The sequence below is a fragment of the Oncorhynchus kisutch genome, linkage group LG11 (assembly GCF_002021735.2).
Source record: "Oncorhynchus kisutch isolate 150728-3 linkage group LG11, Okis_V2, whole genome shotgun sequence".
Lineage (NCBI taxonomy): Eukaryota > Metazoa > Chordata > Actinopteri > Salmoniformes > Salmonidae > Oncorhynchus > Oncorhynchus kisutch.
The window spans coordinates 19,720,999-19,746,294 of record NC_034184.2 but is presented as its reverse complement, the minus strand read 5'-3'; the positions used below and the strand labels follow the sequence as shown (position 1 = coordinate 19,746,294).

At 44.9% G+C, this 25,296-nt stretch overlaps 1 protein-coding gene across 1 annotated transcript in view; it reads left to right on the top strand.

Moving 5' to 3' along the window:
* The window catches only part of ankfn1a (ankyrin repeat and fibronectin type III domain containing 1a), a 221,125-nt gene that overhangs the window by 146,472 nt on the left and 49,357 nt on the right, over window positions 1-25,296 (top strand). The window contains exons 9-13 of the mRNA XM_031835416.1: window positions 4,201-4,411; window positions 15,577-15,771; window positions 17,899-18,012; window positions 21,202-21,299; window positions 23,954-24,044. Of these exons, the coding sequence (XP_031691276.1) occupies window positions 4,201-4,411; window positions 15,577-15,771; window positions 17,899-18,012; window positions 21,202-21,299; window positions 23,954-24,044 (709 nt within the window). The remainder of the gene's footprint in view (window positions 1-4,200; window positions 4,412-15,576; window positions 15,772-17,898; window positions 18,013-21,201; window positions 21,300-23,953; window positions 24,045-25,296) is intronic.

The following is a 25,296-nucleotide window of genomic DNA, read 5'->3' as shown; positions in this document are numbered from 1 at the left end:
GACTGCCGACGTTATCTACCCGAAGGAGTTATTCGGCTGGCTCCTCCGTCGCGACGTTACCTGAACGCCCATCTGCGGCCTGCTAACCGTTAGCTGTCTTACCGGCTGCTATCTGAATAGACAATCGGACAATTTTTTTATATTTTTAATTTAATTTTAATTTTATTTATTATTATTATTATGTTTTCTTCTTGGGCCTCTATAACTATATCTATTGTTTTTATTTTTGTTGTTGTTGTGTGATTTGGATTAATCCCCTCTACCACACGGAACCCCACTAATCTACTGACGGAACGCAAGAGGTGGCTAACAACAGACCTCCATCCTATGCTAGCTTGCTACCGATGCCCTGGCTAGCTGTCTAAATCACCAACCAACCTCTCCACTCACCGGACCCTTTTGATCACTCGACTAAGCATGCCTCTTCTTAATGTCAATATGTCTTGTCCATTGCTGTTCTGGTTAGTGTTTATTGGCTTATTTCACTGTAGAGCCTCTAGTCCTGCTCACTATACCTTATCCAACCTATTAGTTCCACCACCCACACATGCAATGACATCTCCTGGTTTCAACGATGTTTCTAGAGACAATATCTCTCTCTTCATCACTCAATACCTAGGTTTACCTCCACTGTATTCACATCCTACCATACATTTGTCTGTACATTATACCTTGATGCTATTTTATCGCCCCCAGAAACCTCCTTTTACTCTATGTTCCAGACGTTCTAGACGACCAATTCTCATAGCTTTTAGCCGTACCCTTATTCTACTCCTCCTATGTTCCTCTGGCGATGTAGAGGTGAATCCAGGCCCTGCAGTGCCTAGCTCCACTCCTATTCCCCAGGCGCTCTCTTTTGACGACTTCTGTAACCGTAATAGCCTTGGTTTCATGCATGTTAACATTAGAAGCCTCCTCCCTAAGTTTGTTCTATTCACTGCTTTAGCACACTCTGCCAACCCGGATGTTCTAGCTGTGTCTGAATCCTGGCTTAGGAAGACCACCAAAAATTCAGACATTTTAATTCCAAACATTTTCAGACAAGATAGAACTGCCAAAGGGGGCGGTGTTGCAATCTACTGCAAAGATAGCCTGCAGAGTTCTGTCCTACTATCCAGGTCTGTACCCAAACAATTTGAACTTCTACTTTTAAAAATCCACCTCTCTAAAAACAAGTCTCTCACCGTTGCCGCCTGCTATAGATCACCCTCTGCCCCCAGCTGTGCTCTGGACACCATATGTGAACTGATTGCCCCCCATCTATCTTCAGAGTTCGTGCTGCTAGGCGACCTAAACTGGAACATGCTTAACACCCCAGCCATCCTACAATCTAAACTTGATGCCCTCAATCTCACACAAATTATCAATGAACCTACCAGGTACCTCCCCAAAGCCTTAAACACGGGCACCCTCATAGATATCATCCTAACCAACTTCCCCTCTAAATACACCTCTGCTGTCTTCAACCAAGATCTCAGCGATCACTGCCTCATTGCCTGCATCCGTAATGGGTCAGCGGTCAAACGACCTCCACTCATCACTGTAAAACGCTCCCTGAAACACTTCTGCGAGCAGGCCTTTCTAATCGACCTGGCCGGGGTATCCTGGAAGGATATTGATCTCATCCCGTCAGTAGAGGATGCCTGGATATTTTTTTTAAATGCCTTCCTAACCATCTTAAATAAACATGCCCCATTCAAGAAATGTAGAACCAGGAACAGATATAGCCCTTGGTTCTCCCCAGACCTGACTGCCCTTAACCAACACAAAAACATCCTATGGCGTTCTGCATTAGCATCGAACAGCCCCCGTGATATGCAGCTGTTCAGGGAAGCTAGAAACCATTATACACAGGCAGTTAGAAAAGCCAAGGCTAGCTTTTTCAAGCAGAAATTTGCTTCCTGCAACACTAACTCAAAAAAGTTCTGGGACACTGTAAAGTCCATGGAGAATAAGAACACCTCCTCCCAGCTGCCCACTGCACTGAAGATAGGAAACACTGTCACCACTGATAAATCCACCATAATTGAGAATTTCAATAAGCATTTTTCTACGGCTGGCCATGCTTTCCACCTGGCTACTCCTACCCCGGACAACAGCACTGCACCCCCAACAGCAACTCGCCCAAGCCTTCCCCATTTCTCCTTCTCCCAAATCCATTCAGGTGATGTTCTGAAAGAGCTGCAAAATCTGGACCCCTACAAATCAGCCGGGCTAGACAATCTGGACCCTTTCTTTCTAAAATTATCTGCCGAAATTGTTGCCACCCCTATTACTAGCCTGTTCAACCTCTCTTTCGTGTCGTCTGAGATTCCCAAAGATTGGAAAGCAGCTGCGGTCATCCCCCTCTTCAAAGGGGGGGACACTCTTGACCCAAACTGCTACAGACCTATATCTATCCTACCGTGCCTTTCTAAGGTCTTCGAAAGCCAAGTCAACAAACAGATTACCGACCATTTCGAATCTCACCATACCTTCTCTGCTATGCAATCTGGTTTCAGAGCTGGTCATGGGTGCACCTCAGCCACGCTCAAGGTCCTAAACGATATCTTAACCGCCATCGATAAGAAACATTACTGTGCAGCCGTATTCATTGATCTGGCCAAGGCTTTCGACTCTGTCAATCACCATATCCTCATCGGCAGACTCGACAGCCTTGGTTTCTCAAATGATTGCCTCGCCTGGTTCACCAACTACTTCTCTGATAGAGTTCAGTGTGTCAAATCGGAGGGTCTGCTGTCCGGACCTCTGGCAGTCTCTATGGGGGTGCCACAGGGTTAAATTCTTGGACCGACTCTCTTCTCTGTATACATCAATGAGGTCGCTCTTGCTGCTGGTGAGTCCCTGATCCACCTCTACGCAGACGACACCATTCTGTATACTTCCGGCCCTTCTTTGGACACTGTGTTAACAACCCTCCAGGCAAGCTTCAATGCCATACAACTCTCCTTCCGTGGCCTCCAATTGCTCTTAAATACAAGTAAAACTAAATGCATGCTCTTCAACCGATCGCTACCTGCACCTACCCGCCTGTCCAACATCACTACTCTGGACGGCTCTGACTTAGAATACGTGGACAACTACAAATACTTAGGTGTCTGGTTAGACTGTAAACTCTCCTTCCAGACCCATATCAAACATCTCCAATCCAAAGTTAAATCTAGAATTGGCTTCCTATTTCGCAACAAAGCATCCTTCACTCATGCTGCCAAACATACCCTTGTAAAACTGACCATCCTACCAATCCTCGACTTTGGCGATGCCATTTACAAAATAGCCTCCAATACCCTACTCAACAAATTGGATGCAGTCTATCACAGTGCAATCCGTTTTATCACCAAAGCCCCATATACTACCCACCATTGCGACCTGTACGCTCTCGTTGGCTGGCCCTCGCTTCATACTCGTCGCCAAAACCATTGGCTCCATGTCATCTACAAGACCCTGCTAGGTAAAGTCCCCCCTTATCTCAGCTCGCTGGTCACCATAGCATCTCCCACCTGTAGCACACGCTCCAGCAGGTATATCTCTCTAGTCACCCCCAAAACCAATTCTTTCTTTGGCCGCCTCTCCTTCCAGTTCTCTGCTGCCAATGACTGGAACGAACTACAAAAATCTCTGAAACTGGAAACACTTATCTCCCTCACGAGCTTTAAGCACCAACTGTCAGAGCAGCTCACAGATTACTGCACCTGTACATAGCCCACCTATAATTTAGCCCAAACAACTACCTCTTTCCCAACTGTATTTAATTTTTTATTTTTTATTTATTTTGCTCCTTTGCACCCCATTATTTTTATTTCTACTTTGCACATTCTTCCATTGCAAAACTACCATTCCAGTATTTTACTTGCTATATTGTATTTACTTTGCCATCATGGCCTTTTTTGCCTTTACCTCCCTTCTCACCTCATTTGCTCACATTGTATATAGACTTGTTTATACTGCATTATTGACTGTATGTTTGTTTTTACTCCATGTGTAACTCTGTGTCGTTTTATCTGTCGAACTGCTTTGCTTTATCTTGGCCAGGTCGCAATTGTAAATGAGAACTTGTTCTCAACTTGCCTACCTGGTTAAATAAAGGTAAAATAAAAAATAAAATAAAAAAATAAATAATGCTGCTGATGAGGATGACGTCAACGATGATGATGTTTGTATTCTGACGTGTGTGTGTCCCCCTCCTCTTCTCTCCTCCAGAGCATGCAAGGTAGTGAGTGTCTGTTTGAGGCGGTGGAGCAGCAGGATCTAGATGCTGTCCAGATCCTTCTCTACCAGTACACAGCTGAGGAGCTGGACCTCGGCACACCTGACAGCCAAGGGTTAACACCGCTAGACATCGCCATCATGACCAACAACACCCCCATAGCCAAACTACTGCTGAAGGCCGGCGCCAAGGAGAGCCCTCACTGTGAGTGTACACTATATAGGGCACACTGAGTACACACTTAGTAGGATATACTAAGGACACACTATGGAGGGTGCAATGGGAGGCTACACACTAATTAGTGCAACCTTCCGACACAAAGTCCAGCATTGAAACTTGGTGGAGTATCCAGATTGCCATACCTTCATACCGGCTTTGTGCCATACCGGGATATTTGGTAATACCGGCACTGAACACAAGGGGCACTGATTTCAAACCCCACTGATGCTCTGTAATCCGAAGGTTAGCAATGCTAACAAGTACATGTAAAATCCCATAAGTAATGCTAACTAAACGAGCTCATTGCAAACATTTTGTACAGTTTCTGACCTAAACTATACAAGTCACTCAAATATTTACATTTTACATTTAACCATTATTTAACTAGGCGAGTCAGTTAAGAACAAATTCTTATTTAGAATAACGGCCTACACCGGTCAAACACGGACGACGCTGGACCAATTGTGCGCCGCCCAATGGGACTCCCAATCACGTCCAGTTGTGGTGACGCCTCAAGCACTGAGATGCAGTACCGTAGACCGCTGCGCCACTCGGGAGCAAATATGCTACTCACAGTTTGCTGCACGCACAACACAAATATTAGCCAGCAAGGCTCTTGATCCAGAAGGGATTTCTCTGCTGTTACCAAGCGAATGCTTGATTTTGGAAGAAGCTAACCACTTAGCTAGATAGCTAACTATCTTCTAAATTAGCTAACCAAATGCACAACTGCAGAGCATTCAGCACATTTTAGACAGATAACTTAATAGTTATAAGATATCTAGCTGGCAAACATTTAGTTGTGAATTCCATAGTGTTAAATCTCCTGGCACATACTGAAGAACAGTGATTTACTCACAAGGCTCCGGTCTCTCATTGTTGTGTGCTTGTAAACAAACACCACGTGACTGGGGGACTACTGTAAGCTTTGTAATAATGTGACAGGTGAAATGAACAATGCAATGCTTTATCTTCTAACGTATCGCACAAGTTGACTGCAGGTATTTACTTAAAAAGTAGCTGCACATATTCAAACTCCAAAGAAATGGTTTCAACGGTATTGAAAAACCATGCCATGGCTTTTTACCCCGGTATACGGTATACCACCCAATCCGTTACTCAAAGATACAGTGCCTTCGGAAAGTATTCAGACCCCTTGACTTTTTACACATTTTGTCAGGTTACAGCCTTATTCCAACATTGATCATTAAATTGTTTTTTCCCCTCATCAATCTTCACACAATATCCCATAATAATAAAAAGTATTCAGACCCTTTACTCAGTATTTTGTTGAAGCACATTTGGCAGCGAATACAGCCTCAAGTCTTCTTGGGTATGACGCTACAAGCTTGGCAGAATGGGAGTTTCTCCCATTCTCCTCTGCAGCTCCTCTCAAGCTGTCACATTGGATGGGGAGCGTTGCTGCACACACACCTATTTTCAGGTCTCTTTAGAGATATTGGATTGGGTTCAAGTCCGGGCTCTGGCTTAGCCACTCAAGGACGTTCAGAGACTTGTCCCGAATCCACTTCTGCGTTGTCTTGGCTGTGTGCTTAGGGTCATTGTACTGTTGGAAGGTGACCCTTTGTTCCAGTCTGAGGTCCTAAGCACTCTGGAGCAGGTTTTCATCAAGGATCTCTCTGTACTTTGCTCAGTTCATCTTTGCCTCAATCCTGACTATTCTCCCAATCACTGACGCTGAAAAACATCCCCACAGCATGATGCTGTCACCACCATGCTTCACCGTAGGGATGGTGTCACGTTTCCTCCAGATGTGACACTTGGCATTCAGGCCCAAGAGTTCAATCTCGGTTTCATCAGCCCAGAGAATCTTGTTTCTCATGGTCTGAGAGTCTTTAGGTGCCACGCGGGCTGTCATGTGCCTTTTACTGAGGAGTGGCTTCCATCTGGCCATAAAGGCCTGATTGGTGGAGTGCTGCAGAGATAGTTGGTCCTTCTGGAAGGTTCTCTCATCACCACAGAGAGCTCTGTCAGAGTGACCATCGGGCTCTGACCAAGGCCCTTCTCCTTTGATTGCTCAGTTTGGCCGAGTGGCCAGCTCTAGGTAGAGTCTTGGTGGTTCCAAACTTCTTCCTCAAAAGAATGATGGAAGCCACTGTGTTCTTGGGGACCTTCAATGCTGCAGAAATATTTTGGTACCCTTCCCAGATTTGTGCCTTGACACAATCCTGTCTCAGAGCTGTATGCGGACAATTTCTTCAATATCATGGCTTGATTTTTGCTCTGACATGCACTGTCAACTGTGGGACCTTATATAGACAGGTTTGTGCCTTTCCAAATCATGTCCAATCTATTGAAATTACCACAGGTGGAGTCCAATCAAGTTGTAGAAACATCTCAAGGATTATCAATAGAAACAGGATGCACCTGAGCTCAATTTCAATTCTCATAGCAAAGGGTCTGAATACTTATGTAAATAGGGTATTTCTGTTTGTTTTTTAATTGCTGAGGACATTTTTATATTTAATCAATTTTTGAATAAGGTTGTGACGTAACATGTGGAATGTGGAAAAAGTCAAGGGGTCCGAATCATTTCCAAAGGCACTGTATATGCTGAACAAAAAATATAAACGCAACATGCAACAATTTCAACGATTTTACTGAGTTACAGTTCATATAAGGAAATCAGTCAATTGAAATAAATAAATTAGGCCCTAATCACTGGATTTCACATGACTGGGCAGGGGCACAGCCTTGGATGGGCCTGGGAGGGCATAGGCCCACCCACTGGGGAGCAAGGCCCAACCAATCAGATGTCGTTTTTCCCCACAAAAGGGTTTTATTACAGAAGGAAATACTCCTCAGTTTCATCAGCTGTCCGGGTGGCTGGTCTCAGACGATCTCGCAGGCGAAGAAGCAGAATGTCGAGGTCCTGGGCTGGCGTTGTTACAGGTGGTCTGCGATTGTGAGGCCAGTTGGACCTACTGCCAAATTCTACTATGGTAGAGAAGTTAACATAAAATTATCTGACAAAAGCTCTGGTGGACATTCCTGCAGTCAGCATGCATGTTCCCTCAAAAGTTGAGACATCTGTGACATTGTGTTATGTGACAAAACTGCAAATTTTATAGTGTCCTTTTATTGTCCGCAGCACAAAGTGCACCTGTGTAATGATCATACTGTTTAATCAGCTTCTTGATATGCCACACCTGTCAGGTAGATTAATTATCTTGGCAAAGGAGAAATGTTCAACATTTGAGAGAAATAAGCATGCATATGGAAAATTTCTGGGATCTTTTATTTCAGCTCATGAAATCATGGGGAAAACACTTTACATGTTGCGTTTATATTTTTGTTCATGAAATTTTGTTGAGCCCACGTTATTATTATGTTGAGCCAATAGACATTGAATTGATTGATGTCTGTGCCCAGTGGGATGATATCGGTCAGAAAATCCCTTTGTGTCCCACTGAATGTAAGGTGTGTACATTAGCGAAACATTGCACAGACTGGGTTTTACTCTGTCAATTAAATGTTGACAGGCAGGGCTAGGGGATAGACTGTCCGGTCTCAGATTTTAGTCAACACATCAGTAACAGAAAAGAATGTGTAGCTGGTCCACTAACAGTATGTCTGTTTTGAGGAGTACATGTTATCCAAATAATGAACTGCTTGATTAGCCAATTATCTTGAACTGATCTGAACTGATTGAACTTGGCTTGGCAGGTTAAGAACCTTATTCAAGTGTTCTATTCTCTGTTCCTGCCTGGCTGACAGGACCCACATGGTCTGGACCGGAGTCAATTGGGGCATTATTCGCCCAGAAATGTAGAGATGTTTGGTAGGTTCTCTCAGACATGTTGTTTTCCTGGGGGGTTGAGACCTGGATTTGGATTTGAAACTCCAACAGTTGTAATGGAAGGGGGTGGAGCTCGGGTACTGTACAAAACCAGCTTCATTATCGATGCATATGTCTAGATACTTTTTATAGTGGAGATCATGTTTATAAAATGCCTGGCTGGGCTGATGAGACAGTGGACTGCTCAGTCAGATGGAATAGAGTAAATAGGCATTTTAACGTCATAGATTTAGCTGGTGGTAACTTGTGGAATAGACACCGGCTGGAATGTGGTTTCAGGATTAGATCAGTCAGCATTCAGGATTAGACCCACCTGTTGTATAAAACCAGCCAGTCAGCATTCAGGATTAGACCCACCTGTTGTATAAAACCAGCCAGTCAGAAGCACAATGTCCTTCATTATCGATGCATGGTGCCGACAACATCAACCAGCTTCTTCAGACTCTGAAGTCAGGAGGACTTTGAGTTTGGTATCAGCCAGACTACTTTATGCTTGCCTTTAATCCAAGGTTTTCTATTTAATATTAGTTTGTAGCTGTAGTACTTGAGATAACCGTGGTGACTGGCTAATGAACCAGTCACTCCCAACCCTCCACCCCCTTGAGTTGTCCCTCCTGTGTAGGACACAATACAGAATGGAGGAGAGCATGAGTGGTGGTCCTGTGGTGTGTGCTTGACCCAGACAGGGGCTGTGTTTGACAGGGGCTGAATAAGCTCTCTCACCCCTTTCCCTCCATCCCTCCCTCCTCCATCTCTCCTAGACAGGTGGTTCTTACAATGTCCAACATCCCTGGACAGGGTAAAAAGAAAGTGTGTGTGTGCGTGCGTGCGTGCGTGCGTGCGTGTGTGCGTGTGTCTGCTCTCCAAGCCCTCAGTATGTGTGACTGCGTCTGCTCCACTCCATGGTAGTGACAGGTCTGTCTGGGGTGAAACAGTGGCCACTTTAGAGTCTCCCTCTCCCAGGTTAAAGGGGGGGCTGCTGGGCCTCCCCACGTCCCCACTGAAAAGCCCTAACAAGGTTTGGCATTTAATGGTTTAACTTTTCCAATGATGCATGTAACCGCCCGCCAATTATAACTAAGTGATTTATTGTCCTCTGGAGCTAAGAGCAGAGCGAGCCGAGCTTTTTTATAAACACGCGCGGATGCTCACCCACACACACACTTTCAAGCAGGCAAACACACCTCTCTCTCCCTCTCTCCTCACTGTGGTACAATTTGATCGTTGTAAACAAACAGAGGGGTAAACATGGATCGGTTTTTCCTCCTGGGAATTTATGCTTTATGTTGCTGTCATTCCTCAAGTGCCAAGTAAATCCATCAGACAGGGTCTGACAGGCCGGGTTGGCTGGGCTGGGTTGGGGTGGATGGGGATGGGGGTTAATTTACGAGTCCTTCAGGGTCCCAGTCGACTATATTTAGGCCCACACCTCCCCATCCCGCCGTAGTGCTCACCGGCCAGCAGGCAGGCCAGACAATGGACCAGTGTGTGAGTATGTTTGTGTGTGTATGTGTGCGTGCGTGCTTGTGTGCATGCGTTCCCGTGTGTGTGTATCGCTAGATGGACAGATCTGCATGTTCATTTATAGCCCAATCAATTAACCTCCGCCTGCATCGGCTTGTCACTCCTGAAGAGGCAGGAAATTGCACCTAGACAACGCTCATATGACCAGATTCTTTTCCACTGCAGCCCAGACTCAGGATGGCCCACAAATGGCACCCTATTCCTTACCTAATCCCTATAGGCTCTGGTCAACTGTAGATAACTATATAAGGAGTATAGACCCTGATCAAAAGTAGTGTATAGGGTGCCATTTGCGACGCAGGTTCAGACTTACCTCAGACCCCCAGGTATGGAGGTGGAGAGATGGAGAGATCACTGGGCTGGAGATAGAATAGTTATTCTGTCATTCCCTTTCTCTCTCTTTTGCTCTCTCTCCATCCCTCCCCCTCTCTATCCCTTCCCCTCTCTCTCCCTCCTCCACCCCTTCCCTCCACGCCTCCCTCCCCAGGGGGTAGGTGCAGGGTGAGAGGGCCGTGAAAGAGGGTCTTCTTCTGCAGATGTGTTTATGTGTTTATGTTGCTGTCATGGTCGGTGACTAAGACTGGGTCCCAGAGAGAGAGAGAACATACAGCACTGTACTTCTGCAGGGAAAGGAGAAGAAGGAGAGGGCTGGCAACCTGCAAGGAGGGCTAGGGTTTTACCATGACAAATCTGTGTGTGTGGTGTGTGTGGGGGGGGCAGGGGTTGAACACACGCCTGTCTGTGTGTTCCTCCAAGGGGAGTGCTACTAGTCTCTCCTCTCTTTTTGGTACTCTGCACATTCAACCATTCAAGACAGTGTGAAAAGTTGTGTTCTCTTACTGAAACATGGGCTCTTTTCAGTCTCTAATGCTGACCTGTGTTCTGTATCCCATAGTAACCTGTGTTCTGTATCCCATAGTAACCTGTGTTCTGTATCCCAAAGTAACCTGTGTTCTGTATCCCATAGTAACCTGTGTTTTGTATCCCATAGTAACCTGTGTTCTGTATCCCATAGTAACATGTGTTTATATCCCATAGTAAAGTGTGTTCTGTATCCCATAGTAACCTGTGTTCTGTATCCCATAGTAACCTGTGTCTGTGTCCCATAGTAACCTGTGTTCTGTATCCCATAGTAACCTGTGTTCTGTATCCCATAGTAATGTGTTCTGTATCCCATAGTAACGTGTTTTCTGTATCCCATAGTAACCTGTGTCTGTATCCCATTGTAACCTGTGTTCTGTATCCCATAATAACCTGTGTTCTGTATCCCATAGTAACCTGTGTCTGTATCCTATAGTAGCATGTGTTCTGTTTCCCATAGTAACGTGTGTTCTGTATCCCATAGTAACCTGTGTCTGTATCCCATAGTAACGTGTGTTCTGTATCCCATAGTAACGTGTGTTCTGTATCCCATAGTAACCTGTGTCTGTATCCCATAGTAACATGTGTTCTGTATCCCATAGTAACATGTGTTCTGTATCCCATAGTAACCTGTGTTCTGTATCCCATAGTAACCTGTGTTCTGTATCCCATAGTAACCTGTGTTTTGTTTCCCATAGTAACCTGTGTTCTGTATCCCATAGTAACCTGTGTTCTGTATCCCATAGTAACATGTGTTCTGTATCCCATAGTAACCTGTGTCTGTATCCCATAGTAACCTGTGTTCTGTATCCCATAGTAACCTGTGTTCTGTATCCCATAGTAACCTGTGTCTGTATCCCATAGTAGCATGTGTTCTGTTTCCCATAGTAACGTGTGTTCTGTATCCCATAGTAACCTGTGTCTGTATCCCATAGTAACGTGTGTTCTATATCCCATAGTAACCTGTGTTCTGTATCCCATAGTAACCTGTGTCTGTATCCCATAGTAACATGTGTTCTGTATCCCATAGTAACCTGTGTTCTGTATCCCATAGTAACCTGTGTTCTGTATCCCATAGTAATGTGTGTTCTGTATCCCATAGTAACCTGTGTCTGTATCCCATAGTAATGTGTGTTCTGTATCCCATAGTAACGTGTGTTCTGTATCACATAGTAACCTGTGTTCTGTATCCCATAGTAACCTGTGTTCTTTCTTCTGTTCCATGGTCCTCCTCTCTGATCCTACCGCTATTATTATCAGTCTGTTTGTGTTCTAGTTGTCAGCTGTAACAAGCAAGTGGAGCTGCAAGGTCTTTGACCTGTACCTCTCTAAGTGGCCCCGATAACAGAAAGCACAGCACTCTTACAGTTTTTTTTAATGAGCCTCACTTTCATGCAGCTGGTGCAAAAAGGACTAGAGTTCTTAATCTGTTGGTTTGAAGGTGGAGATAGATGGAAGAGTAGAGCAGGCTTTCTTTCTAGGATATCTTGCTGATGTCAGTACACTGTACTTTCTTAACAGCCTCCACACTTTTCAGATCCACCCCTGCCAACCCTGCAGACATCAAGGCAGCAGCATGGCAACATGCCTCTCTCAGCACAGTTCCATCCTCTTGTACAGCAAGCCAAGGAAGTGTTAAGGTCATGTGTAACAATAAATGGGTTGTTCCACCAATTTCATGATATCCAATTGGTAGTTACACATCGCTGCAACTCTCGTACGGACTCGGGAGAGGCAACGGTCGAGAGTCACGCGTCCTCCGAAACACAACCCTGCCAAGCCACACTGCTTCTTGACACACTGCTCGCTTAACCCGGAAACCAGCCTCAACAATGTGTTGGAGGAAACGCTGTCCAACTGGCGGCCGTGTCATAGTGCATGCACCCGGCCCACCACTGGAGTAGCTAGAGCGCAATGGGACAAGCACATTCCGGCTGGCCAGACCCTCCCCAGGTCCAGACAACACTGGGACAATTCTGTAGCACATCATGGGTCTCCGGGTCGCGGCTGGCTACGACACAGCCCGGGTTCGAACCTGGATCTGTAGTGATGCCTATGTAGTACTGCTGCTTGTTTGGGGAATCCGGAAAAAAGCTTGTCCGGAGAAGACAAGGTGAGCGCTACCATCAGTCCTGTGTCATGCCAACAGTAAAGCATCCTGAGACCATTCATGTGTGGGGTTGCTTCTCAGTCACGGGAGTGGGCTCACTCACAATTTTGCCTAAGAACACGGCCATGAATAAAGAATGGTACCAACACATCCAGGAACAGAGCAACTTCTCCCAACCATCCAGGAACAGTTTGGTGACGAACAATGCCTTTTACAGCATGATGGAGCACCTTGCCATAAGTGATAACTAAGTGGCTCGGGGAACAAAACATCGATATTTTGGGTACATGGACAGGAAACTCCCTAGACCTTAATCCCATTGAGAACTTGTGGTCAATCCTCAAGAGGCTGGTGGACAAACAAAACCCCACAAATTCTGACAAACTCCAAGCATTGATAATGCAAGAATGGGCTGCCATCAGTCAGCATGTGGCCCAGCAGTTAATTGACAGCATGCCAGGGCGAATTGCAGAGGTCTTGGAAAAAAAGGGTCAACACTGCAAATATTGACTCTTTGCATCAACTTCCTGTAATTGTCAATAAAAGCCTTTGATACTTATGAAATGCTGGTAATTATACTTCAGTATTCTATAGTAACATCTGACAAAAAATATCTAAAGACACTGAAGCAGCAAACTTTGTGGAAATTAATATTTGTGTCATTCTCAAAACTTTTGGCCACGACTGTATTTTAGGCCTACCATAAGCGACATGAGTCTCACTAGTGTTGAGTAATGTGCTGTTAAAAGTGGTGTAGGTCTTATTTATTTTAAAAGCATATTGAAGTTAGAAGCAGTACGATTTGAAACAATAGCCTACCCACTGTGGTCAACTATTTCATCACCGTTTCTTGCTGCTCTGAGAGAAGCATGGGGACTGGTCTTAATAAATCAATGAGATATTTATTTTCACTGAATCTCCATTTGGGTATTGGTTAGACTACAATTAGGGTGTGAAAATGTTATGCTCTTAGTACTGTAGCTTACTCCCGACCGTCACGTTGTACAGCACCATATTTTCCTAACAGAAACCTTGAGGGTTTTTCATTTTTCTTGGAATAGAAACACTATAAAATTAATCTAATTAATTAAGCTAAATTTCTTAAAATCAATCCCATATACTTCTTACAAAAAAAGTTTTTTCTCTAGTACAGCCAATATAGAAGGCTATCAAATGCTTGTCAAAGATGCCCTCTGGTGGTCAAACTAGCACTAACTAACATTAATGGTAACAAAGGCTGACAATTAAATAATGTGCCATAGAATTCTGTGGCAGCCCGTAAGGAGTGCGGCAGTATGGTGTAACTTTTACAGGAAGAACCACTGTAAACAAACACTTTATGGCAACCTCGCAATAGAGTATATTATGACAAGCACAAGCAAGCTGTTCATTATGACAATGTTTTCTTACAGAAACCATTTGTACGTTCCACTGTTATTTAATACGAAATGTATTAGCTATAAATTTCAACTGCAAATTACATGAGCTGATGACATTTATGCAGGCAAATACTTGCCGCACTACTATTAATCACACGTTGTCTAATTTAGCTAGCTAGCTAACTTAAGCTTCTTATCTCATCATGAATGCAAGCACATGGCCTGAACGATAGATCTGCGCCAACTGTCTGGCTTTTTGCAAATTGCATATTTGGGAAAACTAACTAAATAAGAACACTAGCTAACATAATAGGCCAAGACAGTAACAGTGTTCTTTTTGTATCAAGGACGAGAGTTCACTTTGGCGCCAGTCCAGTATTAGCACATAAGTAGCACAGATTGCTAGCTAAGCTAACTACTTTAACGAAGTGAGAATGTGATGAGGACAGGGCTCCTTGCTTGGTGACGTGTACTTTGGATTATTTACTTAATCAAATATGCTGGCTATGGCAAGCTACTCACCTTCAAGCCACCATGCCTACTCTCTCTCTCTCACACGTTGTGAGCTAGAGCTGAATGATTTTTAATGAGCAGCTGGTAGAGCGCCCTCTTCATGCAACCATTGAAAAATACTAAAAATGACCACAAATGAGCAGACATGTTTGTTTATTCTATGTATATAATATTGGAGCTGTATCTGTGTAATAAAGACACATTTTTTATTTTACCTTTCTTTAACTAGGCAAGTCAGTTAAGAACCAATTCTTATTTTCAATGACAGCCTAGGAACAGTGGGTTAACTGCCTTGTTCAGGAGCAGATTGTCAGCTCAGGGATTTGATCTTGCAACCTTTTGGTTACTAGTCCAACACACTAACCACTAGGCTACCTGCCGCCCCAAAATGAATATTTCTGTGAAAGGCTAATATTGTCCGATAATACCGGTCAACCGCTTTATCAGTCGGGCACTAATAGATGGCAAGCTTCTTTTTTTTTACTTACCTTGCCTGTGATAAGGAACATATTCCTGTCCTGCAATGCCATATTCGTGGCTCATTCACCCAACCCGTACTGAACTATCTGAAGCCATCAGTGTTTTTGTACGCCTTCAGGCTTTCTCCAGTGTAGGGTGAAGGGTTGTGTGTAAGGTACATGTAAACATCAGGACATGTTGATTCGGCAGCTTTTCTGTGTTTTCAGTGGCTTAAATGCGTTGGGTGGAGCACTATAAGGGTCGCATCCCCCAAGTACAGCTAGTTTTCCTAAATATCATTATTTAAATATTTTGCCATGTCAAGCTAGCTAGCTAGATTTATAATATAGCGGCTGTCTTTGTTACAGTAGTTGTGGACAGTGATGAGTCCCACCTTGGTTCCATGGTGGTGCAGGCTGAGATGAGGGCAGGGGAACTGTAATGTTATGTCTATAACTTTGTCTGTTTTGTGTCTGTCTTGTAGTTGTAAGTGTGGAGAGTCGCGAGGCCCACCTCGGCAGCCTGGTCATCGAAGCAGAGAGGAAGGCAGGGGAGCTGGCTGCCCAGGCCCAGAGAGAGGGTCTCAGCCTGGAGGCCTGTGACAAAGACAAGGAGCTCCGAGCCTGGGAGTGGAGGAGCAAGCTCTACAAACGCATGAGGACTGGCTTCCAGCATGCACGTGAGTATGCTGGGACCGAATGTGTGTGTGGGGGGAGAGAGGGAGGGTGCGTGCGTGTGTTAGGACTGCACGAGTCTTGACCAGAGCCCAATGCACAGCCATATTAAGGCAAGGGATGGGGAGAAAGAATACAACACATTATAGGGAAGACAAAGAAATGGTCATAGCTGCCACATACCTTAGTGTGGAGTGGTATGGCTTCAACCTTGGACATAAGTGGGGACAAGGCTAGCATCAATTGTTTGCAGGTAAGAATCTTTTATTTTTTGTGTGTTGATATGATCTCTTTTCTATATTTAGTCCTTTTACACAGAACAACTTGATTGTAAGCGTGAAATCAACAACCCCAGCATATGTCTTTGTCCACTAGGAGCTCTGATGGCACACACACACACCATGGGATGTGTCAAGTCTGAGATTGACAGGAGGATTTTTTGTATTTCAAAGGTGCCAGACAGGCTTGGAGGAAATCTGAGTGAGGTTATTATGGCTGGCAGGTCGTCCAGACTCCACAGTTACACCCTGTGTGTCCCAAATGGCACCCTTTTCCCTTTATAGGACATGGTGCATAGGGCTCTGGTCAAAAATAGTGCACTAAACCAGGAATAGGGTGCTATTTGGGACACCGTTCCAAACAGGCCTGGGGGTACAGCCTGCTAGGGAGGTGGAGTGGAGAGAATAAAGGGGAGAGTGTTCTATCATCTTGCCAAACATCTCCTATCCATTACAGCTGTGACGAGCAATAAAGGAGGATAGGAGCGAGTGTGTATTGGACACACATTTGTACACACACACTATTTTTGACCCTTTGATATTGATGACTGCGTTGTTGAGGAAGAGCTTGCATGTTTCACTGTGCTCTTTACACCTGTGCACGTGACAAATACACATTGATTTGATTTGACCACAGGAGGTTGGTTGCGCCTTAATTGGGGAGGACAGCTCATGGTAATGGCTGGAGCAGACTTGGTGGAGTGGTATCAAATACATTAAACACGTGGTTTCCATGTGTTTGATGCCATTCCATTTACTCCGTTCCATCCATTATTATGAGCCGTTCTCCCCTCAGCAGCCTCCACTGGATTTGACATACACACACATTCTCTCCTCCTCTGTTGGTGCACTGTGAGGTAAATGTTTGTGTTGTGTTTGTGCCCCATCTTTTTGTGTGCTCTATCCATCAGTCTGACAAGCATTGTTATGGACTAGGTTAGGTAGTTCAGTTCTAAGGGACACAGTTAGACACTACATTATCACGTCCACACTCCATCACCAGGTGGCAGCACCAGCCGGGTCAGGTGGCAGAACCAGCCGGGTCAGGTGGCAGCACCAGCCGGGGCAGGTGGCAGCACCAGCCAGGACAGGTGGCAGCACCAGCCGGGTCAGGTGGCAGCACCAGCCGGGTCAGGTGGCAGCACCAGCCGGGGCAGGTGGCAGCACCAGCCGGGGCAGGTGGCAGCACCAGCCGGGACAGGTGGCAGCACCAGCCGGGACAGGTGGCAGCACCAGCCAGGACAGGTGGCAGCACCAGCCAGGGCAGGTGGCAGTCTTGTTATGTGTTGATTGTGCACAGGTGTGGGCAATCAGGGATTGGCAATCAGTGAGAGAAAGGTGGAAAGGAATCTCTCGGCCTGCAAATTTAATTTTTTGTGTTGCGTCTTTAGTTTTGGACATGCCTTTAGTAGTTTCCCTTTTGTATATATTTATTTTCATAAACTGAACACACAATAATCTGTCTGGGCTGGTCGACCAAGGGGAGTACACTGACTTCTCACATAAATGCACACAGGTTACAGACCATTTAGCTAGAGCTAGGAATGTCTAGACCTGTAACAATATCAGTAGGTTAGCTCAGGGGTTTTGTAACAGCATACACATAATGAAAAACTATCTGTCCTTATTAATGTACTCTACAACCAGCACAGCCAGAGGAGGACTGGACACACCCCTCGGAACTTGGTTCTTCTTCAGGTTTATTCCTAGGTTCCTGCCTTCTAGGAAGTTTTTCCTAGCCACTGTGCTTCTGCCTCTGCTTTGCTTGCTGTTTGGGGTTTTTAGGCTGGGTATCTGTAAAGCACTTCGTGCCAACTGCAGATATGAAAAGGGCATTTCTTTTTTTTTTGGTAGGTGTGCCGGAGCCCCCGTCTGCAGTGGGTCTGTGTGTAACCAGTAGCTCCTCTCTCACAGTTACCTTCCAGGAACCCCACTGTCTCAATTCTGCTGTGGTCACCAAGTACAGAGGTACATACACACACAGACTTGTGGACACACACACCGACGCACGCGTACACACACAAACACACAGACGCGCGGACACACACATGAAAGGAACTGCAATTTAGAAAGGAAATTAATGGGAACAAATAAATGATTGTTGCTTTTCATTGTTACTTTCTCCCTCTGTATTCTCTCTCATGCTCTGTCTCGCTTCTCTCTCCCTCCTCTCTCTGTCTCGCTTCTCTCTCCCTCCTCTCTCTGTCTCGCTTCTCTCTCCCTCCTCTCTCTGTCTCGCTTCTCTCTCCCTCCTCTCTCTGTCTCGCTTCTCTCTCCCTCCTCTCTCTGTCTCTCTCTCCCTCCTCTCTCTGTCTCTCTCTCCCTCCTCTCTCTGTCTCTCTCTCCCTCCTCTCTCTGTCTCTCTCTCCCTCCTCTCTCTGTCTCTCTCTCCCTCCTCTCTCTGTCTCTCTCTCCCTCCTCTCTCTGTCTCTCTCTCCCCTTTCCTATTCTCCTTCCCTCTGCAATTTATTTCGAACCCCTGTGCCCCCTCAGTCTGTTGTCTCACTAACCTGCTTCCCTCCAGCCCTGTGGGATGACAGTAAATCTATTAACTATTGCCATGACTGATATTGACTTATTTCCCTCTCCTCCCTACCGGTCCCTCCCGCCATCCCTCTCTCCCTCCAAGCTACAATTACTTGGGGTGACAGTGAAACTATTAAATGTCCCTATACCATCCTCCACTCTAATCCATTCTGTCCCTGCCTCTCTTCTTCCTCCTCTCTCTCTCTCCCACCCTTATCCACCTTCATCCATTCTAGCTCAAGGCCAGAGAGCCCCAGAGAGCCCTAGCAGAGAGAGATCAGTGTATTGAACTGTAAAGGCTAAAGAGCCGGTCATTTCGGACTAATAGGCTTATGCTGCAGATGGAGCATGAAGGTTAACAACAGGCTTTGTAATGATCTATAGTTCATCTCTGCTCATCAGGGCTTTCCCTAGAGGTGTAGAAGTCTTCACACGCCTTTTAGGGGTTCTGTGGAAGTAGAAGCAAAGGAGAGAGAAATGAGAGAGATTGAGCAGAAAGAGTGAACAAGAGAGGGAGAGAGTGAGTACATTTCCTCAGTGAAAACGATGTACTGAGCAAATGGCAAAAAAACATAGTTCTTTCCACAGTGCTGTGGGGCGAGACAGTGATGCAGCTTAAGCCCCACCCTCTTCAAGATACATATCAACAAATTGGGGAGGGCACTAGAACAGTGTGCAGCACCCGGCCTCACCCTGCTAGAATCTAAAGTCAGATGTGTACTGTTTGCTGTGGATCTGGTGCTTCTGTCCCCAACCAAGGAGGGCCTACAGCAGCACCTAGATCTTCTGCACAGATTCTGTCAGACCTAGGCCCTGACAGTAAATCTCAGTAAGACCAAAATAATGGTGTTCCAAAAAAGGTCCAGTTGCCAGGACCACAAATACAAATTCCATCTAAACACTGTTGTCCTAGAATACACAAAAAACGATACATACCTCGGCCTAAACATGAGCGCCACAAGTAACTTCAACAAAGCTGTGAACGATCTGAGAGACAAGGCAAGAAGTGCCTTCTATGCCATCAAAAGGAACATAAAATTCGACATACCAATCAGGATCTGGCTAAAAATACTTGAATCAGTTATAGAACCCATTTCCCTTTATGGTTGTGAGGTCTGGGGTCAGCTCACCAACCAAGAATTCACAAAATGGGACAAACACTAAATTGATACTGCATGCAGAATTCTGCAAAAATATCCTCCATGTACAACATAAAACATCAAATAATGCACGCAGGGCAGAATTAGGCCGATACCCGCTAATGATCAAAATCCGGAAAAGAGCCATTCAATTCAACAAAGCCATCACCTACAGAGAGATGAACCTGGAGAAGAGTCCCCTAAGCAAACTGGTCCCCAGGACAGCAACACAATTAGACCCAACCAATCATGAGAAAACAAAAAGATAATTACTTGACACATTGGAAATAATTTTAACAAAAAAACAGAGCAAACTAGAATGCTACTTGGCCCTAAACAGAGAGTACACAGTGGCAGAATACCTGACCACTGTGACTGACCCAAACTTAAGGAAAGCTTTGACTATGTACAGACTCAGTGAGCATAGCCTTGCTATTGAGAAAGAAAAGGGCAACCAGTTAAGAACAAACATCACTGTAAATACAACCCATATTTATGTTGATTTATTTTCCCTTTTGTACTTTTAACTATTTGCAGATAATGACATTTGAAATGTCTTTATTGTTTTGGAAATGTAATGTTGTAATGTTTACTGTTAATTTGTATTGTTTATTTCACTTTTCTTTATTATCTACTTCACTTGCTTTGGAAATGTTAATATATTTCCCGTGCCAATAAAGCCCTTGAATTGAATTGAATTGAGAGATAATAGAGCAGAGAAAAGAGAGAAGAGAGCAGAGCTAGAGAGAGCAGAGAGCAGAGCTAGAGAGAGCAGAGAATAGAGCAGAGCTAGAGAGAGCAGAGCTAGAGAGAGCAGAGAAGAGAGCAGAGCTAGAGAGAGCAGAGAAGAGAGCAGATCTAGAGAGAGCAGAGCTAGAGAGAGCAGAGAAGAGAGCAGAGCTAGAGAGAGAGAATAGAGCAGAGCTAGAGAGAGCAGAGAAGAGAGCAGAGCTAGAGAGAGCAGAGAAGAGAGAGAGAGAAGAGAGCAGAGCTAGAGAGAGAAGAGAGCAGAGCTAGAGAGAGAGAGAAGAGAGCAGAGCTAGAGAGAGAGAGAAGAGAGCAGAGCTAGAGAGAGAGAGAAGAGAGCAGAGCTAGAGAGAGAGAGAAGAGAGCAGAGCTAGAGAGAGCAGAGAAGAGAGCAGAGAAGAGAGCAGAGCTAGAGAGAGCAGAGAAGAGAGCAGAGCTAGAGAGAGAAGAGAGCAGAGCTAGAGAGAGAGAGAAGAGAGCAGAGTGAGAGAGAGAAGAGAGCAGAGAGAGAGAAGAGAGCAGAGAGAGAGAGAGAGAGCATAGAGAGGGAAAGCGAGGGAAACTACACACCTCAAGGCATTAGCAGCCCAATGAGAAGGTTAATAGTGTAATACACAGCACCAGGGTACCTATTGATTTCTATTATGGAGAGAAGACACACACATACCCAGTCTGTGATGTTATTGTCTGTGAGTATTTGTAATGCTGACTTTGTGTGCATGTGCGTATGTATGTGTCATTACAGTGGAGTGGAGCTGTCTAAAGGATTTCTCATTGCTGGCCGGAGACATGGTGTTGGAAAACCTACAAACTCTCAAGTGTACCGTCAACGGCCTTACCATGGTAAATAGTACTGAAGTATATGCAGCAGACAGGGAGGAAGGGGGAGAGAGAGAGAGGGAGCACAGAGAGAGGAAAAATCGAATCACATTTTATTTGTCACATCCGCCGAATACAACAGGTGTACAGTGAAATGCTTACTTACAAGCCCTTAACCAACGATGCAGTTTTAAGAAAAATAAGTTTTAAGTAAAAAAAAAAATTGATAAATTAAAAATAAAAGTAACAAATAATTAAAGAGCAGCAGTAAAATAACAATATTGAGGCTATATACAGGGGGTACAGGTACAGAGTCAATGTGCAGGGGCACCGGTTAATGGAGGTAATATGTACATGTAGGTAGAGTTAAAGTGACTATGCATAGATAATAAACAGAGAGTAGCAGCAACGTAAAAGAGGGGGGGGTAATGCAAATAGTTTAGGTAGCCATTTGATTAGCTGTTCAGGAGTCTAATGGCTTGGGGGTAGAAGCTGTTAAGAAGTCAGGAAGCTCTTGGTGGTGCAGCTGTAGAACCTTTTGAGGATCTGAGGACCCATGCCAAATTGTTTCAGTCTCGCTTTGTCATCCCCTCTTCACAACTGCCTTGGTGTGTTTGGACCATGATAGTTTGTTGGTGATGTTGACACCAAGGAACTTGCCGCTCTCAACCTGCTCCTCTACAGCCCCGTCGATGAGAATGGGGGCGTGCTCTGTCCTCCTTTATCTCCTTTAGGGCACTATGGTGTTGAACACTGAGCTGTAGTCAATTAATATTATTCTCACATAGGTGTTCCTTTTGTCCAGGTGGGAAAGGGCAGTGTGGAATGCAATAGAGATTGCATCATCTGTGGAGCTGTTGGGGCGGTATGCAAATTGGAGTGGGTCTAGAGTTTCTGGGATAATGGATTTGATGTGAGCCATGACCAGCCTTTCAAAGCACTTCATGGCTACAGATGTGAGTGCTACGGGTCGGTAGTCATTTAGGCAGGTTACCTTAGTGTTCTTGGGCACAGGGACTATAGTGTTCTGCTTGAAACATTTTGGTATTACAGACTCAGTCAGGGAGAGAGTTTGAAAATATCAGTGAGGACACTTGCCATTTGGTCAGCGCATGCTCAGAGTACACGTGCTGGTAATCCGTCTGGCCCTGTGGGCTTGTGAATGTTGACCTGTTTAAAGGACTTACTCACATCGGCTACGGAAAGCGTGATCACACAGTCGTCCGGAACAGCTAATGCTCTCATGCCGGGGAAGTACGATTCAATCTTAGTCCTGTATTGACGCTTTGCCTGTTTAATGGTTCGTCGGAGTGCATAGAGGGATTTCTTATAAGCTTCCGGGTTCGAGTCCCGCTCCTTGAAGACGGCAGCTCTACCCTTTAGCTCAGTGTTGCCCGTAATCCATGGCTTCTGGTTGGGGTATGTACGTACAGTCACTGTGGGGACGACATCATCTATGCACTTATTGATGAAGCCAGTGACTGATGTGGTGTGCACCTCAATGCCATCGGAAGAATCCCGGAACATATTCCAGTCTGTGCTAGCAAAACAGTCCTGTAGCTTAGCATCTGCTTCATCTGACCTCTTTTTTATTGATCAAGTCACTGGTGCTTCCTGCTTTCGTTTTTGCTCGTAAGCTGGAATCAGGAGGATAGAATTGTGGTCATATTCGCCAAATGCAGGGCGAGGGAGAGCTTTGTACGCTTCTCTGTGTGTGGAGTAAAGGTGGTCTAGAGTTGTTTTCCCTCTTGTTGCACATTTAACATGCTGGTAGAAATGAGGTCAAACGGATTTAAGTTTCCCTGCATTAAATTCCCCGGCCACTAGGAGCGCTGCCTCTGGATGATCGTTTTCCTGTTTGCTTATGGCCGTATACAGCTCATTGAGTGCGGTCCTTGTGCCGGTATCGGTTTGTGGTGTCTCAGCAAAACCTTGCCTGAGACTTCCTTAGATTTCTTGCACCAGCTGTTGTTTACAAATATTCATAGACCGCCACCCCTTGTCTTACCAGATGCAGCTGTTCTATCCTGCCGAAAAAGCGTAAAACCCGCCGACTGTATGTTATTCATGTTGTTGTTCAGCCAAGACTCGGTGACACATAAGATATTACAGTTTTTAATGTCCTGTTGGTAGGATATAAGTGCTCGTAGTTTGTCTATTTTTTTATCCAATGAGAGAGATAAGGTGAAAGAAGGAGCTCACACAGAGAGAAAGGGGATGAGAGAGAGAAGGAGCACAACGACAGATGAGTAACTGATGGGGCCAGTATAGGAGGAGGGGTAATGATGGAGGGAGGAAGTGAAGGAGTGTGGTAATGACACAGTAATGGAGTGGGGGGCTGAATGAGGGAAAGCTGGTGACTTCTAGGATGCGTCCCAAATGGCACCCTATTCCCTATAACGTGCACTAGTTTTTATTAAGGCTCATAGGGCTCTGGTCAAAAGTAGTGCACTATGTAAGTTTATAGGTTGCCATTTGTGACATATCCTAGAAGTCACCATTCTAGCGAGTTGCCCTCATTCAACCAAAATACTGTGATATTACTGTGCTCTGCTCAACTTTCAGCTGTTTTAACTATCTTCCTCTGGCTAGTACATACTGTGTGTACGTTTTACGTAATGTGAACATGTATTTTACATAATGTGTGCGTGTTGTGTGTGTGCGTGTGTGTTTTCCAGGGGAGGCTGTACTATGTTCAGGTGTCGGCCTACAACATGAGGGGTTGGGGTCCACCTCAACAGTCTCTACCCCCCTCTGCTGCACCTTCCAGTGAGTCCATTACTTTATTAGGTTTAAATTAAACCTTTATTGAATGTACCTTCATACAAAATCATAGAATCGGTTTGGGCACTGCTGTTAAAACAGCAGGTAAACTGGTTGATATTTTCCTTCCAAAATAGTTTTGTTTTCGGAATAAGACACTTGTCCAGTAAAGTTGTGTTCTCAAAGCCTGCTATGGCAGTTATAATTAACTCCGTCATTCAGTTGGATTGAAACCCAAACTTGCTTTATTCCCTGCTACTTTATTCCCGGCTCTGTCCCAAATGGCACCCTATTCCCGATACACAGATGTCGCAGGAGGAATAATAATAATCCTGCAGCAGGAGGATTTGAATATCAAAATAAATATTTAGAATTGCCGTCAGGGGGCAGCTGGAAGCGCTGTCTGTATACAACGCAGTACCATAGCTACAGTGTACCTTATCAAATCAAATCAAATTGTATTTGTCACATACACATGGTTAGCAGATGTTAATGCGAGTGTAGCGAAATGCTTGTGCTTCTAGTTCCGACAATGCAGTAATAACCAACAAGTAATCTAACTAACAATTCCAAAACTACTGTCTTATAGACACAAGTGTAAGGGGATAAAGAATATGTACATAAAGATATATGAATGAGTGATGGTACAGAGCGGCATAGGCAAGATACAGTAGATGGTATCGAGTACAGTATATACATATGAGATGAGTATGTAAACAAAGTGGCATAGTTAAAGTGGCTAGTGATACATGTATTACATAAAGATGCAGTAGATGATATAGAGTACAGTATATACGTATACATATGAGATGAATAATGTAGGGTATTTAAACATTATATTAGGTAGCATTGTTTAAAGTGGCTAGTGGTATATTTTACATCATTTCCCATCAATTCCCATTATTAAAGTGGCTGGAGTTGAGTCAAGTGTGTTGGCAGCAGCCACTCAATGTTTGTGGTGGCTGTTTAACAGTCTGATGGCCTTGAGATAGAAGCTGTTTTTCAGTCTCTCGGTCCCTGCTTTGATGCACCTGTACTGACCTCGCCTTCTGGATGATAGAGGGGTGAACAGGCAGTGGCTCGGGTGGTTGTTGTCCTTGATGATCTTTATGGCCTTCCTGTAACATCGGGTGGTGTAGGTGTCCTGGAGGGCAGGTAGTTTGCCCCCGGTGATGCGTTGTGCAGACCTCACTACCCTCTGGAGAGCCTTACGGTTGTGGGCGGAGCAGTTGCCGTACCAGGCGGTGATACAGACCGC